Below are 27334 nucleotides of genomic sequence, written 5' to 3' on the forward strand. Positions count from 1 at the left end.
TGTTTTATTTTTAACCCAAACCACGATGGAGCCTTGAAACCATGCAAGCACAGCGTCTGTCCTCAAATTTGTTTCATCTTCATCTGGATTTTCAACTCAGCCTGCCTTACATGATTAAGTCACGATGGCTATGACAAAGCCTGCCAAGAATTGTGAGATCTGTATTACTCTGAGGGTTTGAGATCATTCAAATTTATCTATGCAATCAATAATTTAAGGGGGATTGTTATAAAGGAGCTGTAGTCTGATGCATCTAATGAAAGCTCTCTGCTTCATTTTCTCCCTTTTTTCTCCTTGTGCTGGTCCTCCCTCAATCTCACTTCCATCTTTCCTGAAACGTGTCAGGATCATCAGACAATCCTGCGTGCCTGGGCTGTCAAAGACTTTGCTCCAAACTGCCCCCTGTACGTCCAGATCCTCAAGCCGGAAAACAAGTTCCACGTCAAGTTTGCAGGTGAGCACTGAGAGTGGAGTCAGATGTGGATTTAGGATGTCACCTTAATGTGCCAGTGCTCATTGGAAAACAGAATTGTGCCGCTATTAGTCGAGCTGCACATCTGTTCTGATGTAACCACTTTGTGTCGATGTAGGACATACAGGAAGAGAAGAAGAGTAGTAACTGTCCTGTTGACATGTGACTGTCCAAAGACTTCAGAATAAAGCTCATCCGTAAAAACAGGCCATCTGATTTTTACGACCTTCCAACCATTGACTGTATATGAGAACTGAAGAGACCCCTTCCACCTCGCATTCCAAACAGGAAGTACCTGCTGGTTCCAAGAATCCCATTTGCTTCAATTGAGAAATAAACAGCTTTTAATTAGTCATTATATTTGTCAGAATAACCCTTCTTGCTCTGTACCTTTTGTTCTTGATAATCCTCACTTTTTCAAACATATTTTTAGTGTAGCGCAAGTTTTTTAATTTATAAACTGACAAATCAGAGGCCTAAGTAAAAGTATGTGGTATCACATCAAATGTTCAAAATGTTTAATTGACAGATTCTCCCTAGCCTACTTTCAAAGGATGCAGTGTGACCTAAATGGTGGGAGTGGTTGCCATAGAAACCCTAACTCAGACTGACTTGGATCAATCACTGCCTACTGATGATTTCTGGCTCCAACATGGCGACAACCGTACTGTGAATTAATGCCGACTGAATCGACTTCAACTGGTTGGAGCCAGAAGTAAACAAATGTCTACGGATGATGTAACACTCACTCACTCCAGTTTTCATTTACAGTCAACGTTTCCAACATATCAACATCAAACATTGGTTGTGTCCTAATTACCTCACTACTCAGTGCACTTTATGGCGTGTTCGCCATTTTTTAAGGGAGTCAAAATCTATCATTCTAAAATCCAGTACCCTGGAAATTTCCCAGAAGTGTGTCTTGATGCTCACTGGATTGTCTAAAAAAGACCACAATGCCTTGCGTTTAAAAGACTGGTATTTAAATGCAATGTGTCATTTAAAAAAAAATTTATTTTATTTTTTATAAATCATTCCAGTTTTCAAAATCAGTACACAGATGATTTATAAATAGTCTTCATAAAATGTTCATATTTATTAGGTTTTCCATTTGGCAAATGGGAGCCCTTGTGTTTGGCACACACACACACACAAAAAAGTTGATAACACGGTGTCCAAATAGCAGTAAAATCTAGAGCACCAGATAGTCCCACCCTTTCTAGTCTTTAGGGGGTTATGGAGTAGTAAAGGAATGCAGACATAGCCACAAAGTAAATTTGCTTGTGGGGAGTTGCCCAGTAGAAGCATCCCTATCGGCACAATAAATCCAGGTTTGATCACTGTCTCCTTTTGCTTATCTGAGCTTCAATGCCTGGTTTCTTAGTTGTAAATGTGACTTGTTTATTAGAGGACTCTCTGCCCTCCCAGCTCTGAGAGAGTGCAGGACAGATTGGCACAGCTTGCCTATAAGCCTTCTGGTGGATTCCTTGTGTGTTATGTGCTTTGCCTTTTGGAGATACTCTATTCTATTCCTGCTCAGCAGAAGATGCCAGTCAGTCAGCTGTGGGTGATGGGCTCTCGCTCAGCCTTTCCTGTATCCTCACACATCTCTTGGCCCACAGCCCTGGAGAATGTCAGACTCAACTGTGGCCCGCCAGCCTTATCCCAGCCGTCTCTATCAATGATTAACATTTGACTTTGCTACCTCAGAGGACCAAATCCCTTCTTTTGATGGGTTCTGCAGCTACCGATGAGCTCTCACTCTGTCCAATCCTCCCCCAGTGCTCTTAAAGCAAGGCAGGAATTGTTAGTCAAAAAGAGAATTTCATGTTCACTCATTATCAAACCCCTTCTGCCGTAAATGATTAGCAGTGAGCTCTGCAGGATGAATCTCCTGTGCTTCTGCCATGGATTTGACAACTGTAGCCCACATGGGACTGGCTTTGATGTTTTATCTCGTTTAAACACCATGTTTGACATGCTGAAATCCCCTCTTCATTCATTTCAGAAGATGAATGTGGGACAATGTGGAGACTGTTTCTTATTACAAAGCCACGAGGTGTTCCCTGATTGATGCCACTCAGAAAGGAACTTAAATACAAGGCAGCATTCTATGAAATCTTAAGTGCTTTTAGCAGAGCAAAGTTGAGAAATAACTCGTGTCCCCCTGTACACTCAGGTCACAGTACAGACTTAGTCACACGAGTACCTCTGCAAGCACGGATGACATATTTTGACACTACTATTAGAATGCACTCATTAGGAAGTGTGTGTGGGTAGCATTAATGAGCCCGGGGTACACGATTTAATTTGATCCTCAAATGTGGCCTATTATGAGCTGAAAGTTAATTAGAAGAAAAAAAATCTGTCAGAGTGAAGCTGAAGCAGAGCAAGGAAGGCATTAGACTAACCAAAACAGAACCGGGTCCACTGATTATGTATCCAGGTTATATGCAGCAAGAGAAAACAGTCTGACTTTGTTGTAGCTGCACAGTGATGACAGCTCTCTTTTGCATACAATAGCAGTTTACTGATTTAATTAGCTGAACCGGTGGGCCCGTGGTCAGATTGTAATGCCACGCCAGCACACAGTGCAAATAATCACATTTACACAGTATAGACGCAACTGCAGACACAGGTGTGCACCTGTGATACCAGCCTGTGGAAATTACAAGGAAATTATTGAAAGAAAAAAAAATCGTATTTTTGGTATTTTTAACATGTTCTTGTGTTATTTTAGTCATGATGGAGGACATTTATAAGGAAAGTTAGGATTACAATTGCATTTGTGAGTATTTCTTTATTTAAATCATTGTGAATCAGTAGCATACAAACAATGCAGTTTGAAAAAACCTGTAGCAGTGACGTAGGTGCTACAGTCGGTAGCAGTCAGAGGGCCATATATTCCCTGCTCCACTCTATTCCAGTCAAAACTGAATGGGTGGATAGCTCCTATATTGCTAACCATTTTTGCTGCACCACTAATGTTAGGTCTGGGTTGTGAGGGGCTTGTGAGGGAGAGAGTGTAAACAAAGGGATGCTGGGAAGTTAGGTCAGACTTACTCTGCAGGAACTGTCCCGCCCTCAACTCAGAGGTGAATTTCCAATGAACTCCTGCTGCTTTGCTGGAACTTTTTTGATTTTGGCTCAAATCAGCATAATTGTTTTAGATCACAAAATGATTGGAGATGGTCTTTAGGGTCTACAATGACAGACATTTGTTATTTTTTGATATTTTTAATATAAGTACAAAATCAAAATAGAAGGATCAGAAATAGAAACAATTCTATCCTGGCCACCATAAAGCGGAGACATTGCTTCAGCATTTATAACATTGTCTTTGCAGACTTCAGATGCCCTTTACTCGAGATGAGCTTCAAAATGAACTGACAGACTGAGTAGCAAAGGAAAACTGAGTGTTTATGTGAGCTGCATCGTGATGCCCTGCTCTAAGCTGAAAAAGGAAGACATTAGCACTTAAGCGGAAGGTTTACCATCAGCATCTTTCATTGTCACATTTATAACCTGCACACCCTCAAGCACACTGATGCCTCATTAAGTTAATAACAACTATATTTATATTTTCGTTGGCCTTTTGCTGCTTTAACTGACGGCTGTCTGAGTTTGATTCCTAGACTCCAATGTTATTTCCAATCAATACAGAGCACATACTATACTTTTAAGACCTGTTTTTGCTAAATAGACACAGTATGCTTGTGCACTGAACTGAAGACAATTCAATCAAGAATTACACAGAGCAGGAAAGAGATGCTCCCTTGGCTTTTTTTCCCCCTGATTGGCTTACTACAAACATTAATCACTCTATTGGATTTCCTCACAAAGAGGAAGCTGTGAGGCAACAGGTAAACAAGTGTCATCTGTGTTTGCTCAGTTTGGTTTGGTTGGCCTACAGACAGGGCCACAGTGGGCGAGTGATAGATGGTTCAATAAGGATCATACTGAATCACTGGCCTGTTTCTAAGTCTGCCCATTCCCCCTCCCAGATCTCAACAGTGGCATGAAATGTCACTGTTGATAGTTTGTGTTTTAGGAGAAAGAAGATTGATGAAAATGCCTGTCTTTGAGAAATGGAATATGGTAATGTGGAGGGTCGCATCAGCATCTGCTCAGCCATAAAGTTAAACTTTAGAGGAAACCGTTCACAGCGGGGACTGTCTTTACTGGCATTATTGTGTTAGAAAGATGAGTCGCAGCCTGTTAGAACGTGAAAATATAAAAACAAAAGCTCTGACATGTATTTGTCTACTTTATAACATAAATATGAAACACGATTACTGTTGAATAGAACCTAAACTGACTTTTCTTATTAACAAAGTAAGCCACAAAAGTGTATTACTGAGTTTAAAGACAATCAGGAAGTACCAAGAGTTGCAGTTCCTCAAATGACCACTGGAGGCTGAAACTTTAGCTCCAGTGATGCTATTAACGTAATTCTAGTGGATTCTGAGGGGGTTACAGAATCAACATAAATCAGTTGATTCTGTTGCAGATAAAAGAAGCTTTGCACCATTATGCAAAACTTTACACTAGTAATGTGTCGATATGATATGAAAAGCTGCTTTTCTCTGCACCAGAATCAGCTAGTCTGCATTGACTGCGTAGACGGTCATAAGAGTTTCTGTATTTCATGAGCTTGGGCTACATATACAGTGATGCAGGGTTTAAAAGTCTTAGTGTCCATTTTTCTCAACCAACTACAGTATGTCCCTTTCGAAGTCGTAGGGTTGCCATAGCCTGATCTGGCTACAGTTGGGTGAAGGCAGGCCGTAGGGTTCACCCTGGACAGATTGGCAGTCTGTCGCAGGGCACACAATCACTCCGACACGCAATCACACATGCACACCTATGGACAATTTTAGAGTAACCCATTACCAATATAAACGTGTGTGCAGTTCATTTACAAAAATGTGTTTACCTATTATTGTTTGATTTTCTTTAAATATGTGAGTTAGGGGTGTGTGTATGACAAAGTATTAGGGCCAGTTTACAAACAAAAAAACGAATTTGTAAACAAAAAATGGTAATTTTACGACTTTAAAACGCGTACATTTATAAGGAAAAAAAAAGTCATATAGTAACAAAGAAAAGTTATAAAATAACGAGAAAGAACACTGTCTGTTTGTGGGAGCTGAAAACTGAAAGATGTAAAGCGTTTTGTGAATTTTTATTTCCTGATACGTTTTTTAAAAACAAAGAAATTCTGAACCTTTTGGTGACTCAAAACCAAATTATTGAGACACGTTTGGGTGTAGAGGACCGCAACTTTATTCTGCCCTTATTGTGAGGGGACCTGGTCACAGACAAGATGGTGGCAGAACATCATTAGCTGGAAACGGAAATTCCACAATCTTACAGAACTGTGGCAACTTTTTAACCCTTGTGCTATCTTAGATGACCCCACCCTTACATTGACGTGTTCTCCCTACCATGACAAAGGTGGATAAAGGTGGAAAGATTTCATGTAATCCATGGACACCAGTGAAGATCACAAATCATTGAAGAAAAAAGGTTCAGCACACTGTCTAGTGGGTCTAGATGACCCAACGTTAAAGTGCCTAGGATAGCACAAGGGGTACTGTGAATACAACACAATACAACACGATCAACGTGAATCAAAGTTGCAGAAAAAAGCAGCTTTGCGATGGGATGTAACACTTGTTATACATATCGGGGAAAAGCCACTTTGAGTTGTTGCTTGCCTCCGCAGAGTCGCTTTTCTCTGCTGATCAGTTGATTCACGTTGATTGCATATGGAGTTTCGGTCAGAGTAAAGCAGGATTTGACAGAGACATCTATGGTGTTAAAATTTTAACGCTTAAAGCTGGGGGGAAAAACGTAACTCTTAGTGTCGCCAGTTAAATTTGTGTTTTGTAACAAAAAAAAAGAGTATTTTCCAACTGAAATTGGAAGGGGGAACGTAGACTTCTGGTTCTGAACTATCGGTTTTGGCCAATGATGTCAGGTTGTCATGTTGTCTGCAACCAGGTCCTCTTGCTTATCATTTACATACCCAGAAGTCCATTTGTCACCTTACGTCGTGTAACTGTTATGCACACAAGGAACACCAAAGGGGAATCAAAATAGCGTTACATATGTCCCCTTCTCAACAGAAAACTTCTCATTTCAACACAAAAGATCTAAGAGGACTGAAAATACTCCGTTACATTAGCATAAGAACGTTGAAAATGCCAAAAGCTGGGACTCTTTAGACAGAAGCGACTTGGAGGAGATCTTGTCTTTTGTGGAGGAAGAAAGGATTGAAGTGGACAGCTGTAGGGATACCGATGGCGTCATCGACATGCTGCAGAGATCCTGCAAACCACCAATCAATAAATAAAACATTAATAAACCGTAAATCAAACATATGAGCTTCCAAACATTCGTAACATTATCAATAAACATTCAGCTCACCTGTTCAATTGAGTTTAGTCGGTCTGCTGTGCTGCAGTGTTCACTTGCTGCTCTGTATGCTCGCTCCAACAATAATCTAATAAATGTATGAAATTTAAAGTCATACATTTATGAGAAAAAAGTCAAATTTACGACTTTTAATCTCTTAATATTATTTTTTTTGTTTTGGTGGCCATAATACTTGGTCGTAGTGGATGAAATTCAGTTTTGATTTTTCTTCAAGTTCTGCAAACTCATGCAATATTAAGGGGCATGTTTTTTTCCCCCTTTTTTTCCATTTTTTGTTCTATTTTTATGATTGCCACATAAGTGAACTAAAAAACAAACTCAGTTTAGTTTGGTCCACCAAATCACCCATTTTTAGGAAATTGAGTTGGGCGGAATAAACTCCCGTCAAAATGGCTGAACCCAGTTTAGGCTTTATTTTCACTTTTTAGAATTTTTTGAGGGATGTCAGATATTTTTGGACAAGTGAATGTGTTCATTGTAACAGATCACTCATTGATTTCATATGCCACAGGACAGATCCAGGGTGCAAACATAGTGTGATCACTTCGTTGTTGTATTTTAATTTCAGAACATCACGAGTTAGATTTAATTTTAGTCATAATGCATGTAGATGAGAGGTTCTGCCATGATCATAAAAATTGTCCTACTTAGAGGGTGTTAAAATGTTTTTAGACACTATATGTATTAAATAATTCCTTAAATAATTTTATCAGCAAAACTATAGTCAACAAAAGAGGCCAGAAATAGATAAGTGGTAAATCATATGCTTTGGTTTCCACAGTGACATTTTCAGATTGTACACAAACTCCTAGAAGACAGTGTTTAAATGAATAACACCTTGGGGAAAGCCTTGAGTTCTGACTTTGAAAAAAATGTAGAAATGAATGATGTATTTTCTATTTTTGCTCGTCTTTGGATTGACTTTCTTTAGTCTCGTGTTTATAATTTCAGCATAAATCAATTCTAAGTCAATTAAGAAAGAATAATGACTTTGTTTTTGTCTCTTCTGTCTTTCTGTGCAGATCATGTTGTGTGCGAAGAGGAGTTTAAGTACGCAATGCTGGCTTTAAACTGCGTGTGCCCTGGTACCTCAACTCTCATCACTCTGCTGATCCACTCCTCCAGAGGACAGTGAGTTGACTTGGTTGTGTTGCTCTCTATATAATGACCTCACCACCCAGACTTTCAGATATACAGCAGACCAACATAACCTGTAGGGCACAGCTGCTTTAGCCTCCTAACTGTCCCTCATCTCTGTATGTTTTATTTATTAGGACCGCACATCAAGAGGCCTTTAAGCAACGTGCGGGAGCCTTTCAAGTCCTCAACAGGTAGAATGCAATTGAAACAAGCAAATGCATTTTGAAGTGAGAGATCATGGCTGCCTCAGCTGGAGGTCCAGCTTTGCAAAAAAAAAAAAAAAAAAAGTAGTTTTTAAAGTAAAAAGCTGGGTGAGGCACTAAAAACAAAATTCTGCAAGGGGAGAGCAAAAACTCTTCCATACGTGTTTTAACCGTTGCCTGTTTATGAGAGCTGGACAGAGAGAGTGCGACACCACCAATAGAAAAGGGCTTACTTCTGGCTCCAACCAATTGAAGTCTATTCAGTCACCATTTTTCCCCAATACGGATTTTGCCATGTTGGAGCCAGATGGCATCAGTAAGCAGTGTCTGAGTCAATGTTTCTATGGCAACCCCTCTCACCACTCAGGACTAAGCTTGTTGGAACTCCAGACCTATACTTTTGACATGGGGCCAGCAGGCATCTGATTGGCCAGTTTATAACTCAAATATAACTGGCACCACAGAAAAAAATCAACAAAAAAAATTTGGATTAAGAAGAAAATGTTTTTAAAAAAGGGTATCAGAGCAAGAATGTTTATTCTGACAAATAGACTGACTGAGTAATAGCTGTACAAAGTTTATGGGATTTTAGCGTCTTGGAACCAGCAGGAACTTCCTGTTTTTAATGGGGGGCGGGGGGGGGTGTCACACGTCCGTCCTTTTTTTTTTTTTTTTACTGTCAGTGAATTTAAATTCCGATAAAAAAGCATTAGTTTAACCAAACTGGGGTTTTGTTTTGAGACTATACTGAAATGCAGTGCAGCTGCCTTGCTTACGGGAACTTCAACTGTTTTAAATTGTGGGGTTAGAACCTTTAAAAACACAGAACAAATTACCATAAAGTGAAAAAACAGGAGACATCACAATAAATAAAATTGACCAATGCTGGATGTTTGAGTCACTCGTGTTATCTGGAAATTCATTTTCCCTCATTAAAAAAAAACAAAAAAAACAACGCAATCAAGACAGACAACATACTAAAAAATATGATGGGTTTTGCTTAATTCTGCCATAAAATAGCAAGCTTTTATGGCAGAAGCCCATCTAGTTCTTCTCCGCTGTAATGTGCCTTCGTTAGCTTGATAGCATTATTCCCAGGACAAAGATAAAAGTCTTACATAAATAAGAAAAAGCAGGGTTTTTTTTTATCAAGCACTACAGCATTTTTATTGCTGCTGTGAAAATAAGATATAAAATGACTCACGTTATTAGGCAAATGATGGATGAATCTTCTAAAATGATTACAAATGTGATGAGATGATTTGCATTTTAAAACAAACACTTCCCACAGTGTAATACATCTGGCAAAAGCAGTTATGAAGCCCTAGTTAATGAAAAATTCAATTCTCTGGTTTGTTAAATCAACAATCAGGGAATACATAAGCCTGTTTTTTTTAATTTGTCTTTGCCAACATTAAAATTTCCTGATTATGTTTTTATACATTTAGGTGGGCGAGGTTACAAATGTTTATTATCCATACATGCCAAAACACCTGAGTTATTCCTGCTTCTTGTCTAAGTTCCATGTAGTTCCTGTTAACTGAACATTTGCTATAACAAATTTTTATACAAAGCGGTCTTTGTGGCAGGACACCCACATTCACACTGCCCCCACAACCCTTTGCTTATCACCTCTTTAGACTCCGCGTCTAGAGCTTTATCCCCCCAGGAGAAGCTCCCGTCTTCCTAGTTGTTCGAGTGCGTAAAGCTAGTATCTGTAGCTCCAGGAAAGCTGACTGCCCTCATGTACATCCATGCCCTCACTGTACTATTCATTGGTTGTTCTGACAGAGATGACAGATGCAGCATCTATAGGCTTTAATGGATAATAATGCGATGTGGACTGAGCTGAATGCCTCACAGAACAGTCTTTTTGTGTGTTTTCTTTCAGAGAAGGCGGAAGTTCCTCAGACCAGTGGCACCGGACCTACAGACGATGCTCTGCCAACGAGGTGCATCACATTCGCCTGGAAGAAAGCAAATTCTTTGGGGAATACCAGGGCAAGAGTTTCACTTTTGCATCTTTTCATGCACACAAAAAGTAAGTGACAATGCCATGAACCTGGATATGAAAACATGTCGAGCTGTGTGGTAGAGAGCTGACCTTGTCTGTGTGGACGTCTGCAGGTATGGAGTCTGCTTAATCGGCGTGCGCAGACTGGACACCACCAACATCTTGTTAAATCCTGGGCCTTGTCACATCATGGGGGCCTCGGACACCTGCTTCTACATCAACATCTCCAAGGAAGAGAACTCTGCGTTTGTCAGGGGTCAGAGGGAACCGTCATGGGGAGGCACAGGGGGAAATACCAGAGGAGTGCAGCAGAGTATCTACCATGGACTCACACGCCTGCCAGTCCATAGTATCATTGCCAGCATGGGTCAGTCAGGGTTGTGCAACCTCCAAAAAATGCTACAATTTCATTTGACAGCTACATTTCTAAACACCAACCCTCTCTGGATAATTAGAAACAGGAAATATATGTTTAAGCATGTAAATAACATTTCACTGTAGCCAAATGTTTTGTTGTTGGGCAAATGCACCACCCAGTGGACATCATTTAAACTTGTAACTTTTTCTGCCTGATTATCTGTTTTTATGCTTTTATTCCTTCAGGCACTGTGGCCATCGACCTGCAGGACTCCAGTGACAGCAGCCCAGAAAGCCAGGACCCAGGAGGCCCGGGGCTAGGGAGTGGAAGAGCAAGCAGAAGCAGCTCCAGGGCTGAAATGGCCGGCGTCAACACTTTGGCTTTGCCGGCCATGGGGGATTCAGCTGAGGAAAGGCGGCACAGCATCGCCCCCGTCCTGGAGCTGGTGGACGGCGTCAACAATCCCACCTTTGACCTTCTGGGAGACCAGTCAGAGGACGAAGGAGCAGAGGAGAGCAAGGATGACAGTGACAGGGATGAGAGCGCCAACTGGTGGGGCCGACACTGCGAGTGAGTGGAGGGGATAAGTTCATTCACATTTAGGTGCTGAAAGATCCTGTGGCTAATTTTGGCCTGTGCTCCAGGTGGGTGAAGGGATACCCACTAAACTCCCCCTACATCGGTAGTTCCCCTACGTTGTGCCATCTCCTACAAGAAAAGATGCCCTTCTGCTGTCTGCGCATGGACAAGGTCCGCCGCTGGAACGACCTTCTAGATGTCTAAAGGTTTATCAAACCTGATGACATGTCTTCACTCCTCTCTTAGGCTTGCCACCACATCCCGTTTGAGGATGCACGTTCCTATGGCTTCAAAACTAAATTGATCATTGTGTCAGCGGAGAGTGCAGGAAACGGGCTTTACAACTTCATTGTGCCTCTACGGGCTTACTACCGACCCAGGAAGGAGCTCAACCCTATTGTGCTGCTGTTGGAGAGCATGTGAGAACCCTTTTATTCTTCTGATCTGGTGCCCACCGATGTAAACTTGGCACCAAAACAGCAGCGGTGGGAAGCACGGCAAATCGAGGCTGCACAAGGTGAAATTGGTTCTTGCTTAAAAAGCAAGTGGAGGAGAAAATCTGAGCTATTTGAGGTGACGGTAAACATGATTTGTGAAAAGCTAAATGCTTTCAGGAGGGTGCAAGCGACAGTGCGGTGAGTGTGTGTTTTTTTTGTGCGAATGAGAGTGGAATCCAATAAAAAGGCAATAAAATGCTGAGTCACTCCAGATCGGAGCTGTTATTTTCAGCTTTCTCAGAAGGCCTTTTGGCTGTTTTGTTCCAGATTGAGAGCAGCTTTTCACTTTGGAAACGTTAGCGCTTGATTGAAGGGGATTCTTTTTCCTTTGAGTAGAGTCGGTTTGATTCCCAGCTTGCCTGTTCACAGGCTGTACCCTCTTTGGCTGAGATTCTGAACCCTTCAGGTGTTCCTCACAGGTCCATTGTTGTGGATAAAAGCTCCGTTTTGGTAATGTACTGTTTGACTCTCTGCTGGAGGGGATCGTAAGTGTGTTTATGTTCTGATCTGTTTAGACCTGAAGCAGATTTCCTAGAAGCAATCTGCTGGTTTCCCATGGTGTTCTACACAGTGGGTTCCATTGACAAGTAAGACAGCCACGTCTCCTAATTAAATTTAAAATAATTAAACCTTTTTTTCTTTTTACTTTTCCCCCACGACCTATCTTTTTTTTATAATTTAAATGTATTTATACTCTTTTACTCCCTCTCCAGTCTGGACAGTTTGCTTCGTTGTGGAGTCACGTTTGCCGACACCATGGTGGTGGTTGACAAAGAGAGCTCCATGATTGCAGAGGAGGACTACATGGCTGATGCAAAAACCATTGTCAATGTACAAACCCTATTCAGGTCTGCCATAACTGTTATACAATGCTGCACAATAGATTGAAGCACGTCTTTTTTTTTTTTTCGATTACTCCCTGTTCTTTCTTTTTGTCTCCCAGACTGTTCCCGGCGCTCAGTATCATCACAGAGCTCACTCATCCAGCCAACATGCGCTTTATGCAATTCAAAGTCAAAGACCACTACTCCTTGGCCCTGTCCAAACTAGAAAAGGTGAAGGCATTATAACTTCAATTATCTTTTTTTTTTATTTCACATTTCACTTAGACTGTATTTTTACAGGGAAAAGCACAAAGCCCTGTTTCTGCATTGTTAAATCCCCTCTTATTATTTTTCAAACCTAGAATTTGGAAGCTTTTAAATAACAGAATACTAATTCCATGAGTCAAAGGATGAAAAAATAGCTTTAAGTTTGTTTGTTTTTTATTCTCAGTCTGGTTCAAATGTAATGCATGTCTGCTTTAGATGCAGCTAAAACAAATTAGTGCATGAAAAGAAACCCAAGTTTGCTCAAACTTCTCTAGAAATACTAAGAATTTTAAAAGGTGTGTGTTTTTTCATTTGAGGATTCTATGTGATATTAAACTGATTGTTTTTTCTGCAGAAAGAAAGAGAGAAAGGATCCAACCTGGTCTTCATGTTTCGTCTTCCTTTTGCCGCTGGGAAAGTGTTCAGTGTTAGCATGCTGGACACTCTCCTCTACCAGGTTTCTCCATCACACTCACCAAATACAAAGATCTTTCTCTGTTTTGCTGTAAACTCACAATTTCTGTTTTCTTCACTCTTTAGTCGTTTGTGAAGGACTACATGATCTCCATCTCCAGACTGCTGCTTGGTTTGGACTCCATGCCTGGCTCAGGTTTCCTTTGTGCTGTGAGTGGTCCAAAAAACAAACAAACTCCAAACCCAGTGGATTCAGTTTGGTTCCTTCAGATTCGAACTGTTCTTTTGTTTGTTTTGCAGATGAAAATCACAGAAGACGATCTGTGGATCCGAACCTACGGCCGACTCTACCAGAAGCTGTGCTCCTCCACTGGAGACATCCCTATAGGCATCTACCGAACAGAGGCACACAAGCTTCCAGTGTCTGAAGTCAGACGTTTTTCTGTTAAAATTTTACACTATTAAACTTCTTCTAAGCAGTTTAAATATAAGGAAAATGTTTGGAAAACCCACAAAGTAATACACAAAAATTTTTTCTAGCATTTTTTAAGGATCTAAAGAAGAAAAGGCTAGGTTCATTCCACATGACGATGTGAAAGTGGGTTTTTTGTGCATCTTAGTCTCAGGTATCCATCACGGTTGAAGACTACGAGGACACCAGAGAACCCAGAGAGCCCCTTCTGTCCCGCACAGGCGCTCACCGTAACTCCACTTCCTCAGAACCCATCTCCACCTCCTCCCACTCCTCCGACCACCCGCTGCTTAGGAGGAAGAGCATGCAGTGGGCTCGGCGCCTGAGCCGGAAAGGGGGCCGAGGGTCCAGTGGGGCCAAAGGGGGTCCAGGCAGTGCAGCGGAGAGGATCACTCAGCAGAGACTGACCCTGTTCCGACGTTCGGAGCGGCAGGAGCTGAACGCTTTGGTGCGAACGAGGATGAAACACTTGGGTCTTTCTCCAACTGGATTCAGTAAGCTTCAAGCTCTCCTCCACATCTGAAACAAAACTTGACAATTCAATTATTTCTTATTTCACTAAAAATGAACCTGTCATGTAAACAGATGTCACACAACCTCTACATCCTCTGCCTGTTTCATTTCCTGGCTCACCAACCCCTTCTCTTCCTGTGTCAGATGGGATGACAGACCAAGGAAACAGACTGTCGTACATCCTCATCAACCCCTCCCCAGACACCAGACTGGAGCTGCACGACGTCGTGTGAGCAAATAACACCATATAAAAGCGATATGAAAGGAGCACAGCACGTCATTGCAGTTATTAGAGAATTCAATTTCTGCCCCTGTCTGTGCCCAATTTGCAGGTACCTGATCAGACCGGACCCCCTCTCCCTAGTGCCCAATCAGGGGAGCAGCAGGAAGTGCAGCGCCGGACTATCAGAGAGCCACAGGTTTAACACGCAGGACAGCACTCATCTGTGAGAGGCAAAAAGGACTAAAAGTACTCTCACACCAACGACAGAGAGAGGAGGGGGCTCACAAAACCAACAAGATGGAGAAGCAAAATCCTCACAGGCAGAAAAGGAGACTGCCAGATGGCTCACGGCCCTCATTCTCGGTCTTGCAGAAGTTGCGGCACAGACTGCATGGACTTTTTCTATAGAAATTGGAATGTTTTTATTTATGCACCTTCCTATTTTCACATCGGAGACCTGCAACCCAAAAGTGCATTTAATGAAGTGTCACATATTGCACATAGTGCATGTTACCTGAGATATCACATGCAATGTCTGCAGAGTGGATACAGCGGTGTGCAAAGGATGCCTTCTGCTGAGAAATTTTACATCATCAACTGATTTGGGGCTGCACGGTGGTGCAGTGATTAGCGCTCTCGCCTCAAAACAAGAAAGCTCTGGCTGGAATCTCAGCAGGTTTCTTCTCTGTGTGGAATTTGCATGTTCTCTCCATCATGTGTGGGTTTTCTCTGGGCACTCTGGCTTCCTCCCACAAACCAAAAACATGCTTAATAGGTTAACTAATGATTAAAATTGTCCCTTTGGGTAAAATGTGTGATTGTGTCACAGACTGTCCAGGGTGAACTCTGCCTTTGCCCAACACTAGATGGGTTATCTCCAGTGACCCAGTGAATCAACTGACCACCAAAGATGTTTTTCACACTTAAAACAGGATTAAAATTGGATTTATTTTTAAAGCAAATTTAAATTTTAAAGCTCTGTTCACTGGAAAAACTGAATCTTAAAAAGTAAAAAGGCCTGTGTTTCAAGAAAAAGTTTGAGGCATATGTCTTGGTAATGAGATAAAATAAGAATTCTTAGTAAGCCCATTTTTTTCTTTGCCCATTCGCAGATTTTATTGCTTATTTAAAGAAACTCTGGAAATGGAATAAGCTATGACTATTTACTATCAACTAAAAATGTAAGTAAGAGAAAGTAAATATGATGAAAAATTAAGCTGAAGTTTGGGAAAACCTGAGGCTATGGGGTGATAGTTAAGGTTTTAGTTAAAAAAAATAAATAAATACATAAAATAACCCTTTTACAAACTATCCCCTGCATTTAAAAAGCCTTTAAAGTCCCACATCATTTGATTTTTTTTCAGTGTTCACAGTAGTCTTTTAACCATAATTATGCTATTTATAGCCAAAAATCCAAATTTCTAGGTCATAGTTTCTGCAGAGCGGCATCATTGGCGTGGAGCAAACGCGTCCCCCCTCTTCCCCTCCCTGGAGCTGCAGAGAGCTCTCCGTTTACATCCTCTCCCACTGGCTTACAGCCCCTCACAACTCCAACTTAACATAGCGGTGCAACAAAATGGGGAGCAATCTTGGAGCTATAAAGCCGTACAGTTTGAACCAGATGCCAGCTCAGACGAGGAAAACAAAGACGTAGATAGATCTATTTGTCTGCATTTTCAATTTCACAAAGAAGCTCTTGGAATTTGGAATTTGATTCACACAATTTCCATAAAGAAATCCTCAGAAATGCTAAGCTTAATTTTCTTTATAGGCTAAAGGTCCTCCATCATCAGAAAAATGCCACAAAAACATGTTAAAACATCATTTTCATCTGTGTGGTTCTTTAACTTTTTTTTGTTTTACACCTCGCAGAAGTGTGTGTTTTAATCAGAATTGGCCTGAATGTTGCACACCGCTGTGTACACTGTGGTGTTTGTGTGTGGATTAAAATAAACATGTTTTTTTTTTTCATCCGAACTAAGACGCTGCCTAATTTACCCGGACAGCTAAGGGACTAAAGTTCTGGATGTTGGTTCCCTTTGTGTTTGTCAAAATGTTCCGTCAAAGTCCATGTTCTTTGGGGTTTTCAAAAGTGAAAACATTCTCCAAACCACTATTTTCCTTTTTTTCTTTTTGTCATGAAGCCATTTTTTAAAAGCGTGTTGCTCCCAGTTTTTATGCTCACCAGCAGTGGAAGAATCCAAAGAGCACCAGTCTCTGTTATGAAGATGGAGCTTTGCTGTGTCGTTGTATGAAGGTGTTGATTGAGTGCCTGATTTTATGAACTTCTCTGCTTTTGCTCATCAGTGAGCCATCTCTCCACCGGCTTGCGTTTGCTGTTGTGCATGTTGGAAGTCCTGGGATTGAACAAAATACCAAGAACAAACAGCAAACTGTATTATAATATCATGTAGGACAACCTCTGTGAAGCAGAAGAGGGGGTTTCATCCATTTCAGTGCTGAGTTATGAGCTTTGCAAGTAAATATTTCCTGAATTCATTGCACATTAAATACAAAAACTTCAACAAGCTCTTTTTTTTTGCCAATTCAGAGTTGATATATAATAAAAGCTTTAAGTCCACAAATTTTTATTTCTCTTAAAAAAAGAATAAAACAGAAAAGATGCATCACATTCTTTCTTTTTTGTTATTCTGCACATGCTCAGTACATTCCAGCTGAAACATCAATATGAACCGTGCGCATTCATTCTGTTTATCAAGACTCTTTAAGGCTCTTTCACAAGGCGCCGTTTAACACTGAAAGAGCGCAGCCATGTGGTGGGTGTCCAAACGCCATTCAGGCTGACATCACCGCTCTTGTTTCAGCGCTGTTACATCAGAAAATTATTCTGTAAATATTAAAGTCACTGCGGTGAACCCACCATCGTCTTCTTCCTGTTTTGGATTTCTGCCAATTTAGGCAGAATTTTTTTTTAATGAAATGACATAATCGTGTGTAGTTAACAAACCTGTTGCCTCTATGTTTCAATGAGGAACAATAAGCTGTGTGAGATTTTCACTAAGTGGCTCCAGGCTGTGTTGATAAAAGTCACATGACTTTTCCGGTCAAGCTCTGCTTTTTCAATTAGGTACTGTTCTCTCCTTTTGGGGCAGTTATTTCTGAATCGACAAGGTCTCCAATAACTCTGACCTGAAGAGAACTCACAGTAAAATTCGGGTTAATACACACTCACTTTATTAGGCACACCTGTCCAGCTGCTCGTTAACACAAATTAATAATCAGCCAATCACATGGCAGCAACTCAATGCATTTAGACATGGTCAAGACAATCTGGTGCGGTTCAAACTGAGCATTAAAATGGAGAAGAAAGGAGATTGAAGGGACTTTGAACGTGTGACATGGTTGTTGGTGGCAGACGAGCTGGTCTGAAGATTTCAGTAACTGCTGATCTAGTGGGATTTTCACCCACAACCATCTCTAGGATTTACAGAGAATGGTCAGAAAAAGAGAAAATATTCAGTGAGCAGCAGTTCAGTGGGCGGAAATGCCTTGTTGGTGCCAGAGGTCAGAAGAGAATGGTCAGACTAGTTTCAGCTGATAGGCAGCAGTAGCTGAAATAACCACTGGTTCCAACCCAGGTCTGCAGAAGAGCATCTCTAAACGCACAACACTTCCTACCTTGAGACAGATGGACTACAGCAGCAGAAGACCAAATCGGGTATAGGGTCAGAATTTGGCATCGAAAACATGGATCCAATCTGCCTTGTATCAACGGTTCAGGCTGTTGGTGTCAAGGTGTGGGGGATATTTTCTCGGCACACTTTGAGCCCCTTAGTACAAACTGAGCATGGTTATAACACCACAGCCTACCTGAGTATTGTTGCTGACCATGTCTATCTCTTTATGACCACAGTGTACCACCTTCTGATGGTTACTTTCAGCAGGACAATGCTCCATGTCATAACGCTGGAATAATCTCAGAGTGATTTCTTGAACATGGCAATAAGTTCAAATGTTCTCCACAGTCACCAGATCTAAACCCAATAGAGCACCTTTTGGATGTGGTGGAACAGGAGATTGGCATCATGGATGTCACAAATCTGCAGCAACTTTGTGACGCTATCATGTCAATATGGACCAAACTCTCAGAAACGTATCCAGTACCTTATTGAATCTATGCCACCAAGGATTAAGGCAGTTCTGAAGGTAAACGGGGGTCCAACCCGGTACTAGCAAGGACTACCTAATAAAGTGGCCGGTGAGTGTATGAGCTCTGACTGCAGCAGAGGATTTTCTTATCGCCACTGTGAACAAACCCCCGCAGTTAGCAGAGTGGGGGCCCCCACCCACCAAGAAGACTGCTTCAGGGACACCAGGTTAACATGACATTCTCTTTGCATTAAAGTACCAACAAGTCCAATCCTTGGAAAACTACAGGGACAGATTATTTCAGTTCTCCTGTGGCGATCACACTTCACTGAATAAGTAGCAGAATGGTTTGATGACTTGCACTGTTGTGTTCCAGAAGCTCTTCTCTTGACAGACAGCTCTGACCTTTGCAGCACATATAAGTGGGTCCTGAAGTCTTCAGTGAGGACAGCAGGTCTCAGCCTGCTGGGTAATTTTGAGGTGTTTTGTGCAAACGTGTACAGAATTCAAAAGTTTAGCATTAAACTTTGAAAAAGTCATTTTAAAGCTTCAAAAAAAAACCTCAGCTTTTCTCATCCAGCTCTTCCTCTTTCTACCATTCCTCCCCACAGTCAGGCTATATATTATGATCCTGCGTTTTCCTGCAGCACGCAGGCCGGCTGCATGCTGACACGGGTGGAGGAGGTTAGTCAGCAACTTTCCGCCGCCCTCCACAGATCCTCCGCTGGAACAATGCAGAGGAAGCTGAGTCTGCGATTGAAGACAGTTTATTAGTCAAGATCCGTTTCATGATGCTTAACTTCACATTTTGGAGTGTTTCTGCTGGCGCTGCATGGTTTCTCCAAACCACAATGAAACAGAAGCCGTAATTCTCTCACAGTAAAGACGAGAGCACACAGGTTTCATGGCTGAAAAAAAAACACGTTTTTATTCGGTTTGAAAGGATTTTGGTGTCGGATTACAACTGAACCTCAAAAACTGCAGTTTGGCTCCAAATTTTGAGCGTAGATTAACAAAAGCATCAAACAACAACCTGATTCCTTGGCTACAAATTACATGTCAATCAGCAAGTATTTTAGTTTAGCCTTAAATTGGAGGAAACTTGTTCTTTTGTGTGAGTTTTTGACCACCAGGGGGAGTTAAGCTGAAGAGGCTTAATGGAGCTTTCCTTGATAAAAATGGCAGATTTCAACAACAACTTTGTGGGTCACAGACTGATTTCAGCCAAACTGAATTCATTTTTACAGGACTGATTACCATGCTGCACTGTTCCACACAGCCACCTTAACGGGACAGATTTTCAGAGGTTTGGGGTTGCTGCCCTTGATGTTAGATCCGGGGCAGAAAAAGGGGTACATCTTTTCAGTGAAGAAGTCAGTGAAAGTGTAGATGGGTTTCATGCTCACAGGATCAGTGAAAGCCACCTTGCCCGCGTCATAGTCCATCTGCACCCTGACTCGAGTCAGCTGCCCCTCTAAGCACAGTGGCGTGCTTGGCCTCGTCATGGCCAAGTACTCGCCCTCGTAGTGCGAGATCATCCAGAAGCCGCCCTCGGGGCAGCCAGAGATGCGACCCTTTCTGTCGATGGACTCCTTGACCACCCCCAGCATCCAGTCTATCTTGTCGCCAACCTCCACCTCCCAGGCGTGGCAGCCGGACACAAAACCCTCTGATCCCAGCACGAAGACAAAGTGGCCAAAGCGCTCGGGGTTGTCTGGGAGCTGCTGGAGGAAGCCAGTGTTGGCCACCATGGTCAGGTCTGAGGAGAGGGACAGCCAGGGGTACGCGGTGTTGGGGTCCAGGGTGATGGGGGCTGAAAGGAATGAGGTCATATTAGAGCCAAAATAAACATAAGTGATAAAGGTGTATGGGGGGGGGGGGCGTACTGTAGTGAACAAGATCCACCATCTTCTCCCAAACATAGTACTTAAGGGAACTGACGTGCTTGGCCACATTTATAAGAACACCTGACAGCTTCTCTGGATCTCTCTGTGGGAGCTCTAATCTGTGGGAAAACAAATCAATCCATCAATGGCAAGAAAGCAGCCAAATGAAATCCAGTTTGACACCAGAAATGTACCTTTTCTTTGTGCTGGAGTAACTCTGAAAGGATGAGACACACAGTTACATTCATTGTTAGTGACAGATCTGAAGGTCGTGCTTTTTTGGAAAAACCCGTCACCTGCAAGAAGAGCACATCATCCGATGCGATCTCGTTCTCTAGGGCGATGACGGCGTGAGAAAATGTCAGGATATCTCTGGTGATGCTCTCAGACTTCTTCCTCACCAGCTCTCTCTTCTCCTCATCCTCCTGTTGCAGAGCAGCTAACCGCGCCTCCTCCTCACGCTGGAGGAACTGCCGAAGCTGCTCAAACTCCGCTCGGATCTGCTTTTCCGTGGCCTGAGTCTGGTTCTGCCACACAAGATGCACATAATCATGAACATCACCTTTTCCAAACCTCCACAAATGTTGTAAAATAAGGTTTCTTACTGCTGGATTTTACAATTGGAGCCAACTTCTGACACCAAATGCTTTTACCCAATCAGGTCAAATATCAGCACGTCTGTAATGTTACATGCCTGTTTGCTAACAGATCATAGTTCAGCTGTGATTGTGGTCACGTCAGCGGTCATGAAGCCTTTATGAATGTTTGTTTATACCTTGATGTGCACAGTTGTGTCATCACACTCCTGCTTGGCTTCATACAGGCGTCGCAGATGTTTCTTTAGGGGGGTCAGCTCTTCTTTTAACCCTACCTACAAAAAACAAACAACTCAAACTCCCAAAATGTCCCGAAAAGTATTTTTTGAAAACAGTTGATAAGCGAGTACTTCACCCTGAGATCCTGGGCTCCCTCCTCCACGGGACAAACTCGGTGCCCCTGGTGCTTCTTGGAAGTGTGACACACAAAGCACAGGACTTCAAAGTCATCCATGCAGAAAAGTTTGACAGCCTCCCCATGAGAGGCGCACTTCACCTCCAGCCCCTTCCCCTCCGCTCCTGTGCCGTCTCTAGACGTGGCTGTCCTCCGCTCCTGCTCCCTCAGAAAGGTGTCCGCCACATTCTTCAGGGCCAGACTGACGGTCGGCTCCGTCAGAGAGCACTTCCTCCTGCAGATGGGACATTCGCGCCGGGCCTTCTTCTTGTTCCAGAACTCCTGCAGGCAGGCCCGGCAGAAGCTGTGACTGCACTTGAGGACCACGGGTTCTTTGAAGATCTCACAACAGACGGGACAAGACAGCTCCTCTTCCAGCATGGAACCCGACCGCGAAGAGACGGCCCGCGGTCGAAGAGATGGGATGGCCTTGGGAACCTGGAGGAGGGAAAGTTTTCCAGGTTGGGAGGAAGCTCGGGGGCGCAGCGCCATTGGTCCGGTCTCTGTAGCGTGAAGCTGCTCCCGTAATGGCAGTTTCCCTCAGCTTCTCACCCCAGAGAGTCCAGAGAGTGATGTGGGCCTGCCTTATAAGCAGCCAGAGTTATAGATCAACTCGTGGAACCGGTTTACTCCATGCCTTATAAACAAAGGCCACACCGACCGCCCCATTAAACACCCAGGTTAACTAGCAATTCGTAGAAAAAGAAAAGTGCCTCGAATGTTATTGCTGATTACAATAAACCCACGTTTATAGTTGAAACATTTTGTTCGACTTGGCTGCCTTCTCAGTTTACCATTTCCACGATCAAGGCCTGTAAGTGACCCCGGCCAGTGCGACTATCAAGTTAACCAAAACAGATCTTATTACCTTTTCAGCACCCGTTTAGTTAGATGTCATATATTTTTCAGGAGCACACAGAGGTGAGAAGAAATCCGCCCTCCAAGGGAGGGATTTTCTTTGAATTCAGTCAAACATTTCAGTTTATTACATCTGGAGAAACCCTGTTAAAACATCTGACCTAAATGAATCCTTTAGGGCAGAAAAAAACTAAAACAACCCGTATGAATGTTGTTATTGCAATATATTTTGGACATTGACAACAGTGTAAACAAAGCCAACAAAATAATGTTCTTAGTGTTACAGTGTTTGAGCATCAGTTTCATTACATCACCCATTTGGGAATTCATTAACTCTGAGGAATGAAGGAAAAACAGCTTCTCCCGTGTGGATACACTGACTTTATCCTATTTAACTTAAACTGAGGTTAGTGCAACGTCATCCCGTCATCAACACAACGAAGGTTTCTCGTCGGGCTTCAGGTTTTTGAAACAGAACTCACAAAAAAACGTCGGAAATTAGAACTTTTTTTGTCTGTACTTAATACTGCTGTGTTATAAAGTCGCAACACAAATTCTCCTGTTACACATCTCCTCTTTTAAAATAATCAACACATCACTTCATATATATTTTTATATATATATAAAAAAACACTAACTATAAAAAAATAAATCCACAAACCTGGAAACCTGCCTGCTTCTGGTTAACACTGTTTTTTTTTTTTTTTAGAAATGTGGAAAAACAAAATCAATGAAAAGCAGGAAGGTGAAGCCATTTTCACTACAGCAAGATGTGGGAAAAAAACAACATCTCATCTTTTCAGTTAACAGCTACAACTTTTCTACAATCTCATCTGAAAGCGTCTATTTTATGTTTGGACCTATGACAACATGATTTCATAGTGGGAAGAGATAAAAGGTAACAGCACATGCTCAGAACGACGCCGTACGAGTACAAAAACACTGGTACAGGTGCCGTGCAACCCCATGTTTGTCTCCATTCCTGCGCGGCGCAAAGCAAGCTGGAAAACATCACAGATCGCTTTTTTTCTCCCGTTTCAGAGGTCAGTTCTGTTTTGTTCCACGCTGAGCATCTGCGACATGCAAGGTCATTTTGATGCGTTTGGGGGGAAATGCTCCCCGGCGTGCTAGTGGCTTCTGGAAAAAGCAGGAAGACGAAAAGCGCTGCCTTCCTCTCCCAGTGTCTGGATCATCTCCCAAAAACATGAAGCACAAAAGTTAGACGAGTGTACTGGAGTTAAAAAGAAAAAAAAAAAAAAAACTCACGGTGGTGGTGTGTTCTAGTAGTGCTGAATGTTGTGCATGTAAAACCTACACACACACGTCATGAAGCCTCATTAGTTTCTGATGTTACACCCGTCCGACCTTGGCGTCTCCGATGGCGCCCCACACGTCAAACACAAATTCATCCGGGAAGGCGAAATCTCCCAAAGTTTCATCCAGAGCTTCGGCGAACTCGTCTGGGTTCTTCTTGTCTTTTCCCAGCTCCACCATGGTGGCAGCTGCACAGAGGAAACACGAGTTAGGAAGACGTTGAAGACGACACAGACCCGACAAACACAAGCAGACGCACCCAACTCGCTGTCCCTGATGCCCATGTAACTCTCCAGCAGGTCGTCCACTTTCTCGATGGCCTTTTCTTCAAACGCAGAAGGCTGAGAAAATCCAAAGTACACGCTCAGACCAAACGCCACAAACGCCCCCACCTGACAATCCAGTCCAGTTCAGGCACGCTCACCAGCTCCTCCACTGTAGCGGGACCTTTGGAGCGCAGCCGAAGGGTTCCTCTGCCCGTCCCAAGCTGAACCCCTGATGCTGATCTGGAGCCTCCAGACCTCTGGCTGATCATATCTGCACAACAAAACCGCTCATTACACTTAAAACATGTATGTGGTGGGGTTGTAAAACATGCACATCTCGAACCATTTAAGATCAAATCAGAAAAAGAATCTTTATTGACAAGTCGGAGAAACACAGTGTGTTTCTTTCACACCCACCAAAAGCTTTGAGAGGTTCCACCAGCTTGATGGTGAACATCTTCCCCCTCGGAAGCTCCTTCAACATTTTGGCAACTTCGTAGTGTCGACAGCCAATGAGGCGATGGCCGTTGATGGACTCAATCATGTCCCCGACGTTGATGACCTGGATTTGGTGGATGATGCTCCCCTCACGGATTCTCTGAAAGGCGGCAAAAGTTGGGAGACTGATGCAGCAGACCACCAAGCAGTGGCCATTAAAAGAAAGCCTTCCTCACCTTGATAAAAGCATAGCCTGCTCCGTTATCAGTGATTGTCAGACCCAGAGCGTCTTCTCCTTTAAACACTTCGATTTCCTTCTTTTGTCCTTTAACGTGAGCAAAAATGAAGTCCTCCAGCCCGATCTGACCTCCCAGCAGCTTATCCATATCCACCTTGTGTGTGTTCAGTGTGCAAAACATAACCTGTGCAAGGAAATATGCAGTTAACACAATAGAAACTATGAACCAAGAGCAATATATGTTGTCCTCTCACCTCAGATGCAGGTATCCCAAAGGCCTCTCCTATCTTAGCGTAAAGCTCCCGGACATTGCTGAAGCCCTCGATGCGGCCTGTGGGGCTTCCGTGAGCGAGCTGCGTGTGGAAGATGAGCCGTGGTCTCATGCTGTTCAGCGGAGGAGGAAGACCCTCAGAGGCAGCACCTTCTCCAAGTCCAACCACACCTCCATCCAGCCCATCCATCCCTGCCACATTGAGGCCGGCGCGGATGGGCTCCCCTTCCTCATTCTCCACCAGCGGGGATGCCTTCTTCCTTCTTCCCAATCCCAGAGGCATCGTTGTGGAGTTACCCTCCAACTCTCAACAACATACACCTATTCGGCTAATCCGGCTGTGGCGTTTGTTACTCGGTGCTCCTCTGGTGCAGATTAAAAGCCGTCTCAAACAGACGCAGATGAGACTCAAGAAGATGCTCATCAGAGCTGCTCACATCGCTGGATCTGTCAGGTCCAGCAGGCTGCTGGAGAGGATATCAAGCTGCAAAACAAAAGAGCAGACTATTAGCAAAGCAAGCAAAATAAAAGCTCAAAATTATTAGCAAAGCAAGCAAAATAACAGCTCAAAAATATTAGCGAAGCAACCAAAATAAAAGCTCAAACATTTTAGCAGAACAGCAGAAATAAAGAGAGACTAATAGCAAAGCAACCATAATAAAAGCTCGAAAATATTAGCAAATCAACAGAAATAAAGAGAGACTCTTAGCAAAGCAACCAAAACAAAAGCTCAAAAATATTACCAGAACAAAAATACTAGCAAAAAACAAACCCAAAAGCGCGAGACTATTATTAGCGAAGCAACCAAAATAAAAGCTTTAAAAATATTAGCAAGCAACAAAAACAAAATTTCGAAACATTAGCAAAGCCACTAAAACAAAATCCTATATCTGAACAGTATTTACTTCACTATAACAAAAGTAATTTTGTAGAAATGTCATAATAGAAATATGTATCAGTTACATATATGGAACCTTACACGAATATGTATCACACAAAGCTACTATTATTAGCCGTTAGCTCAGCTGTTAGTAACGTGAAGCATCACAAACACCCACGGCTCTCATCTGATCTAACAGCGCTAACAAGCATTTAAATCCACACTGAGTGATAATTTTGCTTGTGTTTTAAGTCACCGTTTCTACAGTGACTGAGTCAATTAGCATGGTCAATAAACATGAGCGCAAACAGGGAAACACGACAGGCCAATGATTCTTCATCTTACCGGAGTTTCAAGTGTCGTTAGCTCTTCCTGTTAGCTTAGCTTGCCAACGAAGCCTATTTAGTTACCGGACAAAGTTTTCCTGCAACGTAAGAGCGGTATCTGTAATTATTTGCTTTTGGTGAGCAGACACTATGAACATTACGGGTAATTTCAGTGCATTTCTTCAGTTGTGCGTGTATCGGTATGCTATTGTAAAAAGAGGCTTTTACCAGCCTACAGGGTGGAACGATGACCCATTCACGTAACCTCGTAAAAGTAAAGTTTCAGTTGGTGTTTAATAACACTTTTACATTATTCTGTTAATGTTGTCTGTGTATAATTGACTCGTTAATTTTACTCATCCTAAACTCGTTGATTTAGCTTGGTTGAGTTTAGGAACTTGAACTAAACTTTTAAAATCCCACGCATAAATCGTCATGAACCTTCCCATCGCCTTGTTTTATTTTGAAAGTTTTTCCCGGAAATGTATGGTTTGTAACTACCGGTAACTTTATAATCGACGTTTCTCAAACACTTCACGAATTTTTTACATAATCTCCGAAGGACGATTAAAATAACTACTTTATTTTTCAAATAAAGAAGGAATTGCAACATATTTCTTCAAGTTTCAAAACCCATAGTGTTATGGTTTAAAAAAAATCTATGATATATGAAATAAATGAAAATCTAATAAATGAAACTAACCACAAAGCCGTTATTCATCTAATTCACTAAGTTATTTGATTAAAAACACTTTATCCAAAATTACGTATTAATACATGTGGATTTGCAATCATTTTGATAATTTTTGTTCCTCTTGAGATATGTGTGTGTGTGTGTGTGTGTGTGTGTGTCTGTGTGTGTGCGCGTGTGTGTGTGTGTGTGTGTGTGTGTGTGTGTTACTGTTCCGTCTTTTGTCTTTTGCTTCCGTAGTGTTAAGAAATGATTGGACGTCTTCTGCCCCCTAGCGGTGAATTTCAGACTCTGCAACTGTAAACTTCACCAAAATAAAAGCCATGGTCTGTTGTTTCCGGATTAAAAAAAAACATTTCCAAACATCTTTGTTTTAACGTCGTTGACTAAAAATCATTTAGCATGCTTCTGGACGCGCTCAAGATCACAGCATTAATTCATGTTGTAAAACTTAAAATGATCAAAATTCACAGTCCTTGTGTTTTTATGTTTTGATTAATTCATTTGAAGCTTCACCCAGTTACCTAATAACATCTTTTTCCATATTCCTTAAAGATAATATATTAAAGTATTTGTTATATTGGTATCACAAAGTAATAAAACATATCCTATTTGTAAGATCTTAACGTTTGCTGTCTCTTAAAAAGTT

General features: G+C 42.2%; 3 protein-coding genes across 5 annotated transcripts in view; 1 reads left to right on the forward strand and 2 right to left on the reverse strand.

The window, feature by feature from the left end:
* The window catches only part of LOC101166632 (potassium channel subfamily T member 2), a 44694-nt gene extending 27647 nt beyond the window's left edge, over positions 1-17047 (forward strand). Inside the window, exons 14-30 of one of the 2 annotated variants that reach the window (XM_011478102.3) lie at positions 346-454; positions 7936-8044; positions 8188-8244; positions 10148-10297; positions 10384-10637; positions 10874-11198; positions 11273-11378; positions 11454-11626; positions 12220-12291; positions 12418-12552; positions 12648-12759; positions 13151-13252; positions 13336-13419; positions 13510-13638; positions 13830-14175; positions 14339-14423; positions 14527-17047. In XM_011478102.3, the coding sequence (XP_011476404.1) occupies positions 346-454; positions 7936-8044; positions 8188-8244; positions 10148-10297; positions 10384-10637; positions 10874-11198; positions 11273-11378; positions 11454-11626; positions 12220-12291; positions 12418-12552; positions 12648-12759; positions 13151-13252; positions 13336-13419; positions 13510-13638; positions 13830-14175; positions 14339-14423; positions 14527-14644 (2466 nt within the window). In that variant the 3' untranslated portion in view covers positions 14645-17047. The remainder of the gene's footprint in view (positions 1-345; positions 455-7935; positions 8045-8187; positions 8245-10147; positions 10298-10383; positions 10638-10873; positions 11199-11272; positions 11379-11453; positions 11627-12219; positions 12292-12417; positions 12553-12647; positions 12760-13150; positions 13253-13335; positions 13420-13509; positions 13639-13829; positions 14176-14338; positions 14424-14526) is intronic. The other variant, XM_020705260.2, reaches the window with a different exon arrangement.
* A 2229-nt stretch (positions 17048-19276) lies between these two features.
* On the reverse strand, positions 19277-22369 carry LOC101166876 (tripartite motif-containing protein 35). Its single transcript, XM_004071629.3, has 6 exons — positions 21365-22369; positions 21189-21284; positions 20710-20940; positions 20608-20630; positions 20414-20532; positions 19277-20340 (listed from the first exon to the last, which is right to left on the reverse strand). Exons 1-6 carry the CDS (start codon positions 21893-21895, stop codon positions 19781-19783), a joined length of 1560 nt encoding a protein of 519 aa, XP_004071677.1. The 5' UTR covers positions 21896-22369; the 3' UTR covers positions 19277-19780.
* Positions 22370-22468: 99 nt separating this feature from the next.
* LOC101163009 (PDZ domain-containing protein GIPC1) lies at positions 22469-26260 on the reverse strand. Of its 2 annotated transcripts, XR_002873682.1 has the most exons (8): positions 26014-26260; positions 24772-25272; positions 24516-24701; positions 24259-24439; positions 24000-24112; positions 23835-23916; positions 23528-23763; positions 22469-23445 (listed from the first exon to the last, which is right to left on the reverse strand). XR_002873682.1 is itself a non-coding variant. In XM_023957500.1 (7 exons), the coding sequence occupies exons 2-7, from the start codon at positions 25069-25071 to the stop codon at positions 23612-23614; spliced, it is 1014 nt and encodes a 337-aa protein (XP_023813268.1). In that variant the 5' UTR covers positions 25072-25272; positions 26014-26260; the 3' UTR covers positions 22469-23611. The 2 variants fall into 2 exon arrangements, 1 of the variants encoding a protein (XP_023813268.1); XM_023957500.1 differs by having other exon boundaries at positions 22469-23763.
* Between the last annotated feature and the right edge of the window lie 1074 nt (positions 26261-27334).

Source organism: Oryzias latipes, chromosome 8 (genome assembly GCF_002234675.1).
Source record: "Oryzias latipes chromosome 8, ASM223467v1".
In the NCBI taxonomy this organism is placed as follows: domain Eukaryota; kingdom Metazoa; phylum Chordata; class Actinopteri; order Beloniformes; family Adrianichthyidae; genus Oryzias; species Oryzias latipes.

Coding starts and splice junctions, on each gene's coding strand:
- LOC101166876 (XM_004071629.3), bottom strand. CDS start 21,895: ATGGCGCTGCGCCCCCGAGCTTCCTCCCAACCTGGAAAACTTTCCCTC. Junction 21,285..21,364: donor AGGGAGCCCAGGATCTCAGG/GTGAAGTACTCG, acceptor TGTTTTTTGTAG/GTAGGGTTAAAAGAAGAGCT. Junction 20,941..21,188: donor ACACAACTGTGCACATCAAG/GTATAAACAAAC, acceptor CTTGTGTGGCAG/AACCAGACTCAGGCCACGGA.
- LOC101163009 (XM_023957500.1), bottom strand. CDS start 25,071: ATGCCTCTGGGATTGGGAAGAAGGAAGAAGGCATCCCCGCTGGTGGAG. Junction 24,702..24,771: donor TTGGGATACCTGCATCTGAG/GTGAGAGGACAA, acceptor TTCCTTGCACAG/GTTATGTTTTGCACACTGAA. Junction 24,113..24,258: donor GGAACCTCTCAAAGCTTTTG/GTGGGTGTGAAA, acceptor TTTGTTGTGCAG/ATATGATCAGCCAGAGGTCT.